Below are 15,093 nucleotides of genomic sequence, written 5' to 3'. Positions count from 1 at the left end.
ACAATCCTAATAAGGCAGGTCCTTGAGCTGCCAGAGCACAAGGAAATGGCACAGTGTTTGGAAATGACAAGGGCAGAAGCCCGCTTCAAATCCGGATTCTCCTTCTTCCTTCCCATGGTCTTGGGCCCATTGAAGGATGTCTCTCAGGGACATGAGAGGACACGTGGTGTGGACCACAGCCAGGACTTAACAAGACTCATTGGCTGAAGGCTGACCAGCTGCTGCCTGGGATGTTGCCTGAAGTACTCGTCTGTTGGGATGGAAGATGGACTGGGATCAGAACTCACCTGGACTCTCCAGAGACTCACAGTGGGGCTGCTCTTTCCCTCTAGCATCTCCTCATGTCCAAGACAGTCTCTGACAAGCTCAGGCCATGCCCAGTCTGTATTCATTCATTCATTCATTCATTCACTTTGCCGATTCTATCATGAATATGACAGAGTCTCTGTCATTCATCTGAGAAAACTTTATGCAGCACCTATCATGTGTCATCACTGTTCTAGGTCCAGGGACTACAGCTGTGAGCAAAATAGACAAAAATCCTTCACCTGGCAGAGGTTGAGTTCTAGTGGAAGGCAATAATAAACAAGCAAAATATATTGTATACTAAATTGTGTTAGTTACAATGGAGAAAAGAAAGCAGAGAAGAGGCAGGTGTTAGTAGATGCATGGGATGGGGCTCCATTTTTTAATAACATGTCACTGAAAAGGGGACATTTCAGCAAGGACCTGAAGGAGGTAAGGGAGGAGCATTCCAGGCAGAGTGGATAACAAGTGCAAAGGCCCTGGGGCCACAGCAAGCCCAGGGTGATTGAGAACGGCAAGGAGGCCCTTGTGGATGGAGCAGAGAGGATGCAGGGAAGAGCAGTGGGGGATGAGGACAGAGAGGAGACAGGGTTCAGGTTGTGTAGGCAGACCAGTGGTTCTTAACCTTGGATGTGCATTAAAACCACCTGGGGAGTTTTAAAAATCCTGATGCTGAGGCCCCACCTCATACAAGAATCCCATTAAATCTGAATCCCTGGGGGTGGGATCCAGGAATCAGTATTTTAAAGGTCTCCCAGGAGATCCCAGTTCTGTGCAGCCAAGACTGAGAACCAGAATTTGGGCCACTATGAGGGTTCTGCTTTCAACCAGCAGGGCGTATGGAGCAGAGGGATGGCCTTATGTGACTTACATTTAATGGGCTCCTTAGGTTTGCTGAGTTGAGAATAGATTGCCAGGGACAAGGGTAGAAGCTGGGAGACCTTGAAAGCAAACTGCTTCTCCACTGAGGACTGTGCTTCTGGGGTTCAGCTATAGGCTCAGAGGAATGCAGCCCACCTGGGGTTGTCTAAAAAGGGGTCTTAAGAGGCCCGCATGAGAGGTGGGCACTGAACTAAGTGGTCCACCGAGGAGGTGAGGCATTGCCCAGGTCAAGAAAGTACAGCAAGAGAACCCCACTGGGGATGTGCAAAACCTCCACAAATATGTCCTAGAAGAGGGAGGGTCACAACCGTGGGTCCCCCCATCCAGAGGGCCCTGGGACTGGACCACCTCTGCAGGGACCCATGGGATCTTGTCCACACTTCCCCTCTCCTCTATCCCCTGCTCTGACCCTGGAGGGAAGTGAAGCTGGGGAATAGAGGAGGGGGTGGAATGAAGAAGTAAGAGACTACCCCTCCCCACCACACCAAACACACACCATACACTCCAGAAAGCTGGCCTGGTGGGCAGAGAGGAGGGGTTCTAAGTGGATCAAAGTATGAAGCATGGAGTATTGTTATTAGCCTAGACTTGACTGTAATAATGTGATTATGACACCAGGCAAGACGGTTTCAATACTGAGATGAGGCTTCCTCTCACTGAAAGTGACTTGGAAGGCGATGGCAGAGTACTGCAGTGAGATCCAGGGGCGGCAGGGACCAACCAACACGGTAGCCACCAGCCTCATGGGGCTATTTCCATTTAAATTAGTGAAAATTAAATAAAAGAAAAACCTCAGTTCCTTGGTCACATTAGCCACGTTTCAAGTGCTCAATGGCCACCCGTGGCTGGTGTCTACGCTACTGAACAGGGTAGACCTAGAACATTTCCACCACCACAGGAAATCTTATTGGAAAGTGCTACTCTAGGGAGCGGGCTTGAAGAGCCCAACCATGGGAGAATGTATGAAGCTGGTTTCTGCCCCCATTTTACTGAGTCTAGATGGTTCCATGTTAGTTAAATTTAACAGTTACTGAAAATTAGGGAGGGATTATTTATTTTTTAAGAAATAGAGAGATGGGAGCATGTTAATATTCTGAAAGAGAAAGATATTGCAGAAAGGGAGAGAGTGGTGACGTGGGGGAGGGAGGGGTGATACAAAGGGCAAGGATGGTAACCATCTGTCCTTCCGGGGGGAATGGAATTGCAGGTGTGCATTTCCTTAATACTTAAATGTTCTGTAAATGGAAACAATAATAACCAGGAATCGCACTTGCAATACCTCCACTGTACTTACAGAGCCTCAGGCAGGATATCTGACCCATTATTGTCAGCACACAGGGGGACCACGTCCCAAACCATTCATTTGAATTCCTCTGCCCAGTCACCGTTTCTTCACTGTAGCACTTGTATGGCATATGAAAACTGTATTCGTCTCTGCAGACACATCCAGAGAAAGGCTGTGTAGGCTCCCATGAGCTGTCAACCACAGAAGCTAAGAGAGTCTTTCCATACATGCATGCAAGCGTGTATGCCCATGCTACACAACAGCCAGAGTAGGGGCACGAAGTCATTCAATATTTGCACCTCCAGGGCTCATAGGATGATGAGTGAGTGGTGGTAGAGATGTTAAACGTGACCATGTCGGGAGATCCGGCAGAAACGCCCTCCGGCCCACAGGGACAGAGCACGGAGCTGCAGAAGGAAGGCAGCAGTGCAGTGCTTCACACCCAGAGCAAAGCCACTCTTGTAGAAACAGTCCTCAGTGGAGGCCACGTCACAGGCTGCCTTGGGCAGAAGCAGTTTCCTTAGCTACGCTTTGGGTAAAGAGTCAGTAGTCAAGGTGCATTTTGAGCCTGCAAATAAGCATAGAGGTAAGGTGATTCTGCAAAGCGTCACAAACCCCTAGATGAAGAGAGGGGCTCATAGCCTGCACTGGCTTGGAACAAGGAAAGCGTGGGACATCTTATAAAGGAGCCACGGATGCGGACGACACAATGAAAGAGGCAAGGGAGTAAAAAGGTGACTCTCGCATCCCCAATTAGCTGGGGGTCGCCATGTCTTCTCGCTGGAGAGATGGATTGGAAGTGATTGTCAGGCTACCATGCTCCGTATCTTTGTAGCTGGGGCTGGATTTAAGTCTAGGTTTGTCTGACTCTTCCTTCCACTAAACCAAGGCACTTGAGAACTGGAAAGGGGAGAGGAGGGAGGGGAAGATTAATCTGGAGACTTGTGCTCACATCTTTAGCCTGGTTTCAGTGTGATTCTGCCTTTAACTTAGCATTAAATGTGGTTTCCATTCCACAGGTGGGTTCAACCCTTCTCAGCCAAACTTTCTCTCTTTAAAAAGTCCTAAGTCAAGGGACCCCTCAGGGCTGTGAAGTGTGTGTCTGACCTTGGTGAAACAGCTCTGTTGTCATGGAAACTATGTAGCCGGAAGTGGACAAATCAGCAAGTGGCCCCAACCCACTCCCTTGTGTTTCAGCCAGGGGGCAAATGCCTGAGGTCAGGGGCCTTGCGTAGGGGTCCCAGTTCTTTGCTTATTAATTATATAGCCTCGGACAAGCGTTTGCCTCTCTGCCTCGTTTTGTCAGATGAAGAGTGCGGATAGTGATCACAGCCACTTCTAGTGTTTTGCAGTGATTTACAGGAGTCAGTTTGTGTCTGTGCCAGATACGAGGTCCGTGCTCTCAAAATAGTAGCCCTCATTTGTACATTATGACAGTCTCAACCCATCAACCTAGAGCTTCAGACTCCTGGGAGTGGCCTGTCTTTTAGCCTCACAAGCACCCACGGTTTGACATCTCTGAATAAGATGGATAATTACACCAGGAGGAAGAAAATCAGAGCTCTAATGGGAAGACATGATTTGGAACACGAACTCTGTGTCTGGAGCTGTCAAACTGTTTTGGCAGTTGTACCGTGAACAACGGCAAAAGCAGGGGCCGCTGGTTTGCTGCTGTGCAGTGATGAATTCCTAGCTTTGTTTGGAATCTCGTCTTGAACTGTAAGAAGGGAGGCAGTATGATGGGAAAGACCCAAGCTGTTGTGTTGCCCTTGCTCAGCTGCCGACCTACGTACGCCCTTGATGTTACCTAACATTACAGGGGCCAGCTTCCCCATTTGCAAAATGGGTTGATAGGACCAGGTGGCCTCCGAGGACCCTTCTTGTCTGTGATTCTGTTTCTCCGTGAAATAGAGAACACGGCTCCAAACCCCCTTCCCTATGAGTGATGAGCTTTATTTCTTTATGGGGGAGGGGGAAGTGTGTGTATTTCTCTTACTTAAAGAGTAGTAGAATACGGTGATACAAAACTGCTAGTGTCCTTGGAAACAGAGAAGAAGAAATTTTGAGTTCTTCATTTTTCACCATTTTGAGTTAATACATAAATGTGTGTAACCTTTTCTAAAATTTGACACTCTTTCCTAGCACTTACAGATTACATAAAGCAAAGATCTATGCCTGAAACTCTTGTCTCTGTAATATGAAAAATGCAGGGGTATATCCACTCACAGCAGAAACATATTACCGCTCTTATGTGGACCTTTCACTGAAAAGATTGACTGGGATTTGGACTCTTTTAGAGACTATAACACGATTTAGTAAGGAGTGGGTGCCAGTGGAGGATTGCAGAATTGTCTCAGGTCCAGACTTACATTTTGGGGCATGACAAAGGCTTGCTATCTGAGTGCTACAGACCCCACTCTGGGACCCTCAGACACCCTAAGATATCTCAGCATTTGGGGAATCTGTCCGGTTTCTGACACATAATTCTCTCCTCTGTGTCTCAGCTTTTCCCTGGACCCGGTCTTTCATCTCCCTTGGCTCCCCTTTGTCCAGTCCTGCCCTCTCCAGCCCTCACTCTAACTCCTGAAACCTCCACCAGAGTCCACTTACCCAGGAGAGCTGGGAGCACTCATCCATCTCATTTTTCTCTCATGCCTGAAGTGCTCTCTTTCCAATACCTGGGGTTGGGTAGGTAGTCTAGTCCAGCGGATACTGGGTTCCAGAGTAATGGGGGCCACAGGTCAAGAGAGTGGCCTGTGGTTAGACCAGGGCTGAAGCTGAAGTACTGGGTAGACCATTTGTAGAGGAAACATGGTGATGGGGGAATATCTCCAATTGGACAGCATGCATAGCCTCGGGCAGACTGGTCTCTGGGGAGCAGAACTCTGGTCTTGGTTTGACCTTCAGGGGGCATCCTCCAGGATTCTAAGGAAAAGAGCTGCCAAGTGTTAGGTTATGCCTCCTCAAAAAGTTAGACATGTGGGACTTCCCTGGTGGTCCAGTGGTTAAGACTTCACCTTCCAATGCATGGGGTGCGAGTTCAATCCCTGGTCATGGAGCTAAGATCCCACATGCCTCACGGTCAAAAAACCAAAACATAAAACAGAAGCAATGTTGTTAACAAATTCAATAAAGACTCTAAAAATGGTCCACATCAATAAAATATGTAAAAGAATTTAGATTAAAAAAAAAGGTTAGACATGGAATGATCACATGACTCAGGAATTCCACTCCTAGTAAATACTCAGAATAACTGAAAACAGAAGTTCAAACAAAATGTACATGAATGGCAGCAAATAACCAAAAGGTGAAAACAACCCAAGTGTCTATCAATGGATGAATGGATAATGCAATGTGGTATATTCATGCAATGGAGTATTATTTAGCCATGAAAAGAAATGAAGCCCTGACACATGCTACAACACAGATGAACCTTGAAAACATTATGCTTAATGAAAGAAGCCAGATGCAAAAGGACACATATTATATGATTCTATTTGTATAAAATGTCCAGAAGAGGTAAATCTATAGAGACAGAAAGTAGATTAGTGGTTTCCAGGGGCTGGAGGGAGGGAAGAGTAAGAAGTGACTGCTGATGGGTATGGAGTTTGGTTTGTTTGTTTGTTTTTTGTCTTCGAACTATATAGAAATGATGGTAGTACAATGTTGTGAATGTACTAAACAACACTGAATTATGCCATTTAAAATAGTTAATGGTTAATTTTATGCCATGATAATTTTACCTCAAAAAAAAAAAAAAAAAGATGCACTGAGAGACTAGTTATGTTACTGGAATGAGAACCCAGAATGAGGATCACACTAGGAATGTGTTTGGCTTGCAGATAACAAAAATCGTATTAACAATAGCTTAAATAAATGAGCGCTTATATTTCTTACTCAGAAGTCTGGGGTAGGTGGCCCAGGAATGATATGATGGCTCAACGGTGACATCTTGAACCCAGGCTCTCATTCTTCTGCTCCACTATTCTTAATATGCAGGGTTTTTTTTTTTCCTTTTTCTTTTTTTTTTTTTGGTATTCATACTTGTTGCCTCATGATCACAAAATGGCTGCTGCCATCCCAGCCATTACATCCATGGAAGGGCAGGAGGAAGACGTTGCAAAGAGTCAAAGGGGCATTCCAGTCTGAGTCAAAGAGTCAGACTTTTAAAATAAGCTTTCTTGGAGGTTTCTTCATCAACAACAGAATGGGGTCAGGTGGTTGCCCATAGATCCATCAAAGAAGGTGACTTGGGAAAAAGCCAGAAGCATGGGGGTTGGTTCAGTGAACTAATGACATCTATACAAAGATGGAAGACGAAACCTAGAGCTTGAACCACACGGAGTGGGAGTGACCTGGAGGTCCTCCTGTGCAGGAGCCTGGATCTTGCCATGGCAGGGTTGGCAGTGGTGAACTTTGACTTCAGGAAAGGTCAGCATTATTCAGAGCTTCAGCCTTCAGGGAAGGGGCACTGTTTTTCCCTGGGGAAGTCTCAGAGGGAACTTGATTTATTGATTTCAAAAATTTTTAAATTTGGGTTTGCAATTGTGTTTTTAATTTTTTGTGTTTGATCCATGCTAACAATTAGAACACAAACTAAAATCCTTTAGCACTTAGTGGAAAGTAGGGAACTGATTTAGCAGCATACTCACTGGAGGAAGGGAAGATGGACTGCTTGAGTAATTCCTGCCTCCTCAGAAGCCAGGGCAGAAAGAATCCTGAGCTCAGGGCTGGTGGCCCCAGAGAAGAGATGCTGAGGAGACTCAGCCACGAGATGCAGTCAGTGTGTTTGATTTCCTATACGTACTTACTCTGTGACTTTCTTGAAGCCAAGTATCGCATCTTATTCATCTCCATTTCCCCAGAGCCTAGCACGACTCTCAGCACATAGTAGCCCTCCGTTAACATCCATTCATGTTTTTAAGATGGGATGAATCTTTTGACTCTCCATAAACATAGCCTCAACCCGGCATCCACAGTCCAGTCTTCTGTTCATTTCACTTTCCTCGGCAAGACCAGCTCTGGTGACAAGTGGAAAGCAGAGCTATGTTTCTGTAAGAGCTTTTCTTTCCAACCTCAGCATGGTGACAATTCCCTCCTTGAGCCCCCAGATGGGTTACTGTAGAAAAACACAGGCTCTGTGGTCAGAAAGCAGTAGCTTCCAGTGACTGGATTTGAAAGCCCATTGTAAACCTATGATGATTCAAGCAGGTGGCCCTGGCTCGAAGCCGAGTCAATCAAAGGAACAGAGTATGAAGTGCACAACAGGCTCAGTATATGTAACAATTGAGTGTACAGTAAAGTGAAGGGAATGATTTTAGTCAACGAATTATTAACAGTTTGGAAATTAGACTTCAGGATGCCTTAAAGGTGTTATTTAAAAAACTCATAAGAATGTTAGAATAATATATATGTTGATTTTTAAGTTCCGGTTAAAGGCGGAATTTTAAAGATTGATTGGTGCATTTGACAACCTAAAATTTTAAAGTTTTAGTTTGGCAAATTACCACCATAAGCTAGAAAAAGAGCTTAATATGAGCTGGGGCATCTATTTGCAACATATATTACAGAAAAAGGTGCGATCAACTTAATATATTGAGTGGTAACAAATCACTAAAATAAAGAATGATTGCCCTGGTTATAAAATGGGCAAAAACACTTAACAATTCACAAAAGAAGAAATGCAAATGGTAGGGAAACAGGAAAACAGGTCATTATCACTACTGATTAAGGAAATAAAAGTTTAGACAGGAGGTCATTTTTTGCACTTTTACAATTTTCAAAAATTGGCATTTTTGAAAAAGACAATGCCAGTGTTAGAGTTTGAGGAAAGGGGCATTTGCATACACTGATTTAACCTAGTACAACCTTTCTGGAGTGTGATTTTACAATATTTTACTATATATACGTGTGTGTGTATATATGTGTGTATATGTGTGTGTGTATATGTGTATATATATGTGTGTGTATATATATATGCCTGAAAATATTCTTATTTTTTGAGTCAGAAATTCCATCTGTAGGAATTTACCCTAAAGAACAAGTCTGGATGCAGGCAAAGATTTATTTGCAAGGATATTCATTACATCATTGTTCATAATAGAAAGAAATTAGAAACAACCTAATTATCCAATAGAGGAATGGTTAAATAGAATTTGGTACAGCAAGGCAGTGGAGAATTATGGGACAATGAAAAATAGTGTGGAACACAGGGAATCATGATTAGAATACATTAGAACACATTAGAAAGGGAAAAAGCAGATGTATAATAGTGTGTATGATTCCATTTAAGTGTGTATATGAGTGTGTGTGTGTGCACACAAGTATACGTAGAAAGAAAGGTAGTTATCTTCGGGTATTGTGGGTGACTTCTCAGTAAGTTTCAGTGTTTTTCATATACAGCTTTCACTCATATAAGCAGATTTAGAGACAAATATTTAATTTTAAAAAATCCCTGAACTTAACTATTTATTAACTGTGTTATCTTAGGCAAATTACTTAACCTCTCTGAGCCTCAGTTTCGCATCGGCAAAGTTTGCATAATAGTATCAATCTCTTAAAACTGTGGTGCAGAAAAAATGGGATAATATATATGAAAGCTCCTGATCCATATTAATCACTCAATAAATGCAATGCCCGTTATTTTCTCAGGGATATTCTCTCTCCCTTATCTAAACGTGTGCACAGGAGAGGTTCTAATATTAAGCTGTTCTATTTTACAGTGACTTTAAATTAATGTCTTTTTTTCTCCAGATGGATTTTATTCTAAGTCTGTGGGATTTTCATTGTAAAATGAAAAGGTTTGTTTCTATAACTTTCTATTTAAAGAATAATTGCAGCCATTTTCCAATTTGCAGAAAAATTGAAGTCAGTGCCTAGGATTTTTTTCACTTTTCATTTTTCCACTCCAAAACCACATCAGAAACTTGTCCTTAAACATTTGTCTCTTGCTCCCAAAATGGTCATAGCAGAAACTCCCATGAATGAGAATCTGTATTAGCAAAGTCACATTTGGTTATTTAAACAGAGCAGGGTGTCTGCAAAGCAGATGCTGATGCTATGGATGAAACCAGTATGGGAAACACTTCATTGTAAGCAGCGTTCTCTCCTAGGTGGAGATGTGAAAGCTCCTGATTTCTCCAAAGTTATAAGAGAATGGAGCAGGTGCCCACCCGGGGGGTGGTCATTAGCTGGACTGACACCAATCCACCTGCCCAACTTCACAAGGAGCCTGTAGGTTAGGTTTCTGGGGATATAGTGTGTGATTGTTGCGTCATGCACCTTGGGGGAAAACCAATACCCTGAAAAATCGGCAGTGCTTTCTTTAAATTGAGCAATAATCCCTGGCAGAAATTAGACCAAATTGACAATTCCCATTGATTATGCTTTTAAAAATATCAAACTCCATTTCAGGAAACAAGACATTTCTCCTCCAGACTGTTTTGAAATGGCCCTTTGCCAGCTTTCTGCGGGTTCGTTAATAACCTCATCCTGGTATTGGTCAGGCCCACCTCTTGCAGGCCTGGCTCAGCCACGAACCTCATTAGAATCCAGGTCTGTGTTCCTGGCAAACAGCTGCCTCTTGCACTTGAAAACTGATGGGGAGAAAAATGGTCCCTGCAGTTCCTATCAGCCTTAAACAGAAACATCTGCTCCTCGGGAGCCTTTTGCTGGCTCGGTTTGCAGAGAATGCATTCTGGGGGTGGGTGAAAGCACTGTCTCCCCGCCGCGGTGACGTTGGCCAGAGAGAACTGCCCGCTGCACGGGACTGTGGGCCCTGGGAATAGTCCACCTTCCAGGAAAAGGAAGCTCCCGCCACACGTTTTGTAAAGCTTTAAAAGCACATATCTGAACTTAAAAGGGAAATATTGTCTGGTGGTGAAAAGTGCTCCTGAAAGAAGAGAGAGGGAGAGGGAGAGGAGGGGAGAGAGAGAGAGAGAGAGAGAGAGAGAGAGAGAAAGCTGATTGAATTCAGGAGTTTTGAGTTTTTGTTTCTCTTTTTCTTTCTTTTTTTTTTTTTTTATCCAAAATGTGTTTATTGGGATGGTTTCCCATTCATCTTGATTCCAGGGGCTTTTAGTGCTGCTTCTGTCTGAAGGAGCACCCTTCTGTAAGCCTTGCTTTTCCTCCTGTAGGCTGGCAGAGAACGGTAGAGCAGCCAACACACAAAACTACTGTCTGTGCGTGGCTAAAGACGGTGGTGATTTTATAGCATCCTGGGCATTTCACATCCATGAAATAGGAATTGGGGCTCTGCACCAGGCACTTCTTCTTGTGTTTCCTCTTCTCCTCGTCTGGAGAGGGATGAAGGAGATCCTTTGCGAGAGGCATGTTCTCGTGGGGAGGTCGTCACCGTCGGAAAGCTGTTTCTCTTTTTCTATCAGCCGAGCCACATATGAAGATTTCTGGTGTGGAGGCATCCTCTGAGACAGATGGTTTTCTTTTATCCAGCTTTATTTGGCATCCAACCACATTTCTCTGTGTTTAGGCACAGATTAAATAAGGTGATGTAGGTAAGAGGCCTCACCCAGAGCGTGGATACGGTAGTCCTGGATACCCCGTCCTCCTTGTTATCTTCCGAAGGCTCTTAGGATCCTAATTTCTTCCTTTCTTTTTGCTTTTGGACGAGGACACTGAGGCACCCAGAAATTAATGGTTTGTTTAAAGTTCTCCTTGTGGGCTGTTAATAGTGCTTTGTTCCTGCATCCTTTGAAGGATTTGTTTAAATCATACAGATCATGGGCTGTGATCCTAACGCAACTTTATGTTTGCCTCCCTGTTCTGTGGGGCTAGCTCTTTCCCTGCCAGTCGATGACCTCTGGGCCAGGTAGGGAAGAAACACTCTCATGGTCACTCTAATTTATAAAACAGAATCCCAGTCCCACATGATAATCAAAGGTCACAACCTGAATTAAAGTCGATCAAACCCACGCTTCTATGTTGAGCCTGGTGCAGACAGGAAATCCGGGGACGGGGTGGGTGTCGTCTCCTCTCTTTCCCTTCTTCTTGCTTTTCCTCCTGGCCCTCCTGATCCTTCTACTACCACCTCCTGACCCCTGCATGGTTGGGGTCTGAGGAGGAAGAGGAGGTAAGGGGGGAGCCGCACAGCCTGGGTGCCTGGAACTTGAGGGCTGTGATGTCACATTTTCTGTCCCTGAGGAGGTTTAAGGGGGTCTTTCTCTGGGGGGCACTTTTGTGGGGCTTTTGCATCTTCAGAGATCCTAATCTGATTTCTGAGGACCTCTCAGCTATAGTTCCTTTGATGTGAGTGATGCATCTTCCTGGGTCCTGTCGCTTACTCTTTATGTGACCTCTATACTTCCAGGGGTGCCTCTAGGTCTTTCTGTGGAGGTCTATTGCGTCTCTAAGTGGCTCTGTAGGATAGGATCTAAAACCCTACCTGGTCCATGGGAGATGCCTGTATGTTTTGTCCTGTATGCTCTTTCGGCAGAGAAAGAACCCGACTGTCACCACGTTTCCTAGGTTTGTCTATCAGGGACTGGCTCACTCATCTCTCACCCTTTGTATTTCTCAGGTAGGAAACACACACCAGCCCTTTATGTCTTCCAATTTAGGGGATATGTATTAAGTGCTTTGGTGGCTTCTGTTGAAACCCCATAGCCCCCTTCTTGAAGCTCAAGGTGAAGTATAGACACCCCCCCGCCCCAACCCTCGCCCTTGGTAGGGGCTGGGATTAACAGCACAGCAGCTGGTTCTAAAAATCCTTTCTTAATCTCCTTTCCTTGAAGTCTCTGAGATCAGGCTTGGGTTAGGAGATAGCGTCCCTTCTCCTTGGAGGTAGGGCTGGGGTTGGGACTTAGCATAGCTTTCTCCCAAGAAGCTGTCTTCAAAAGTCCTCCCTAATCTCCAACTCTTAACCCTTGGTATGAGTGAGAGGTTTAGGAGTTGTTAAACTCCTAAAATTTAGATCGCTCTTTGGTAAATTCTGCATGTGCCTTGGATCTCCTTTGGGATGTGATATCTGTGGTCTTTGGTGCCTTGTTTGAGCACGTGCTGTCCTCTGGCTATACTGGCTTCCTGTTTCCCCACTTGCTTCTGAGCTCTTGGAAGGGGGATTTGGGCTTGGTTAACCTCTATCTTTTTTTTTTTTTTTTTTGATGCAAAATAAAATACATTTTTTTTTTTATTAGTTTCTGCTTTATAACAAAGTGAATCAGTCATACATATACATCTGTTCCCACATCCCCTCCCTCATGCATCTCCCTCCCTCCCACCCTCCCCATCCCACCCCTCCAGGCGGTCACAAAGCACCGAGCTGATCTCCCTGTGCTCTGCGGCTGCTTCCCACTATCTATCTACCTTACGTTTGGTAGTGTATATATGTCCATGCCTCTCTTTCCCTTTGTCACAGCTTACCCTTCCCCTTCCCCATATCCTCAAGTCCATTCTCAAGTAGGTCTGTGTCTTTATTCCCGTTTTACCCCTAGGTTCTTCATGACATTTTTTTTTTTTTTAAATTCCATATATATGTGTTAGCATACGGTATTTGTCTTTCTCTTTCTGACTTACTTCACTCTGTATGACAGACTCTAGGTCTACCCACCTCATTACAAATAGCTCAGTTTCGTTTCTTTTTATGGCTGAGTAATATTCCATTGTATATATGTGCCACATCTTCTTTATCCATTCATCCGATGATGGACACTTAGGTTGTTTCCAGCTCCGGGCTATTGTGAATAGAGCTGCAATGAACATTTTGGTACATGTCTCTTTTTGAATTATGGTTTTCTCAGGGTATATGCCTAGTAGTGGGATTGCTGGGTCATATGGTAGTTCTATTTTTAGTTTTTTAAGGAACCTCCATACTGTTCTCCATAGTGGCTGTACCAATTCACATTCCCACCAGCAGTGCAAGAGTGTTCCCTTTTCTCCACACCCTCTCCAGCATTTATTGTTTCTAGATTTCTTGATGATGGCCATTCTGACTGGTGTGAGATGATATCTCATTGTAGTTTTGATTTGCATTTCTCTAATGATTAATGATGTTGAGCATTCTTTCATGTGTTTGTTGGCAGTCTGTATATCTTCTTTGGAGAAATGCCTATTTAAGTCTTCTGCCCATTTTTGGATTGGGTTGTTTGTTTTTTTGCTATTGAGCTGCATGAGCTGCTTATAAATTTTGGAGATTAATCCTTTGTCAGTTGCTTCATTTGCAAATATTTTCTCCCATTCTGAGGGTTGTCTTTTGGTCTTGTTTATGGTTTCCTTTGCTGTGCAAAAGCTTTGAAGTTTCATTAGGTCCCATTTGTTTATCTTTGTTTTTATTTCCATTTCTCTAGGAGGTGGGTCCAAAAGGATCTTGCTGTGATTTATGTCATAGAGTGTTCTACCTATGTTTTCCTCTAAGAGTTTGATAGTTTCTGGCCTTACATTTAGGTCTTTAATCCATTTTGAGCTTATTTTTGTGTATGGTGTTAGGGAATGATCTAATCTCATACTTTTACATGTCCCTGTCCAGTTTTCCCAGCACCACTTATTGAAGAGGCTGTCCTTTCTCCACTGTACATTCCTGCCTCCTTTATCAAAGATAAGTTGGCCATATGTGCGTGGGTTTATCTCTGGGCTTTCTATCCTGATCCACTGATCTATCTTTCTGTTTTTATGCCAGTACCACACTGTCTTAATTACTGTAGCTTTGTAGTATAGTCTGAAGTCAGGCAGCCTGATTCCTCCAGCTCCGTTTTTCGTTCTCAAGATTGCTTTGGCTATTCGGGGTCTTTTGTTTTTCCAAACAAATTTTGAAATTTTTTGTTCTAGTTCTGTGAAAAATGCCAGTGGTAGTTTGATAGGGATTGCATTGAATCTGTAGATTGCTTTGGGTAGTAGAGTCATTTTCACAATATTGATTCTTCCAATCCAGGAGCATGGTATATCTCTCCATCTATTTATATCATCTTTTTTTTTTTTTTTTTTTTTTTTTTTTGTGGTACGCAGGCCTCTCACTGTTGTGGCCTCTCCCGTTGTGGAGCACAGGCTCCGGACGCGGAGGCTCAGCGGCCATGGCCCACGGGCCCAGCCGCTCCGCGGCACGTGGGATCCTCCCAGACCGGGGCACGAACCCACGTCCCCTGCATCGGCAGGCGGACTCTCAACCACTGCGCCACCAGGGAAGCCCTATTTATATCATCTTTAATTTCTTTCATCAGTGTCTTATAATTTTCTGCATACAGGTCTTTTGTCTCCTTAGGTAGGTTTATTCCTAGATATTTTATTCTTTTTGTTGCAATGGTAAATGGGAGTGTTTTCTTGATTTCATTTTCAGATTTTTCATCATTAGTGTACAGGAATGCCAGAGATTTCTGTGCATTAATTTTGTATCCTGCTACTTTACCAAATTCATTGATTAGCTCTAGTAGTTTTTCGGTAGCATCTTTAGGATTCTCTATGTATAGTATCATGTCATCTGCAAACAGTGACAGCTTTACTTCTTCTTTTCCAATTTGGATTCCTTTTATTTCCTTTTCTTCTCTGATTGCTGTGGCTAAAACTTCCAAAACTATGTTGAATAAGAGTGGTGAGAGTGGGCAGCCTTGTCTTGTTCCTGATCTTAGTGGAAATGGTTTCAGTTTTTCACCATTGAGGACAATGTTGGCTGTGGG

At 43.9% G+C, this 15,093-nt stretch overlaps 1 protein-coding gene across 1 annotated transcript; it reads right to left on the bottom strand.

Annotated features, from left to right (window-relative positions):
• Positions 1-10,483: 10,483 nt before the first annotated feature.
• Positions 10,484-10,804, bottom strand: LOC307062632 (small ribosomal subunit protein eS27-like; the record flags this gene model as incomplete). Its single annotated transcript, XM_079718386.1, has 1 exon — positions 10,484-10,804. One exon carries the CDS (start codon positions 10,802-10,804, stop codon positions 10,550-10,552), a length of 255 nt encoding a protein of 84 aa, XP_079574512.1. The 3' UTR covers positions 10,484-10,549.
• Positions 10,805-15,093: the final 4,289 nt, after the last annotated feature.

The sequence above is a fragment of the Hyperoodon ampullatus genome (assembly GCF_949752795.1).
Source record: "Hyperoodon ampullatus genome assembly, chromosome: 14".
Lineage (NCBI taxonomy): Eukaryota > Metazoa > Chordata > Mammalia > Artiodactyla > Ziphiidae > Hyperoodon > Hyperoodon ampullatus.
This window is presented reverse-complemented; position numbering and strand designations above follow the sequence as displayed.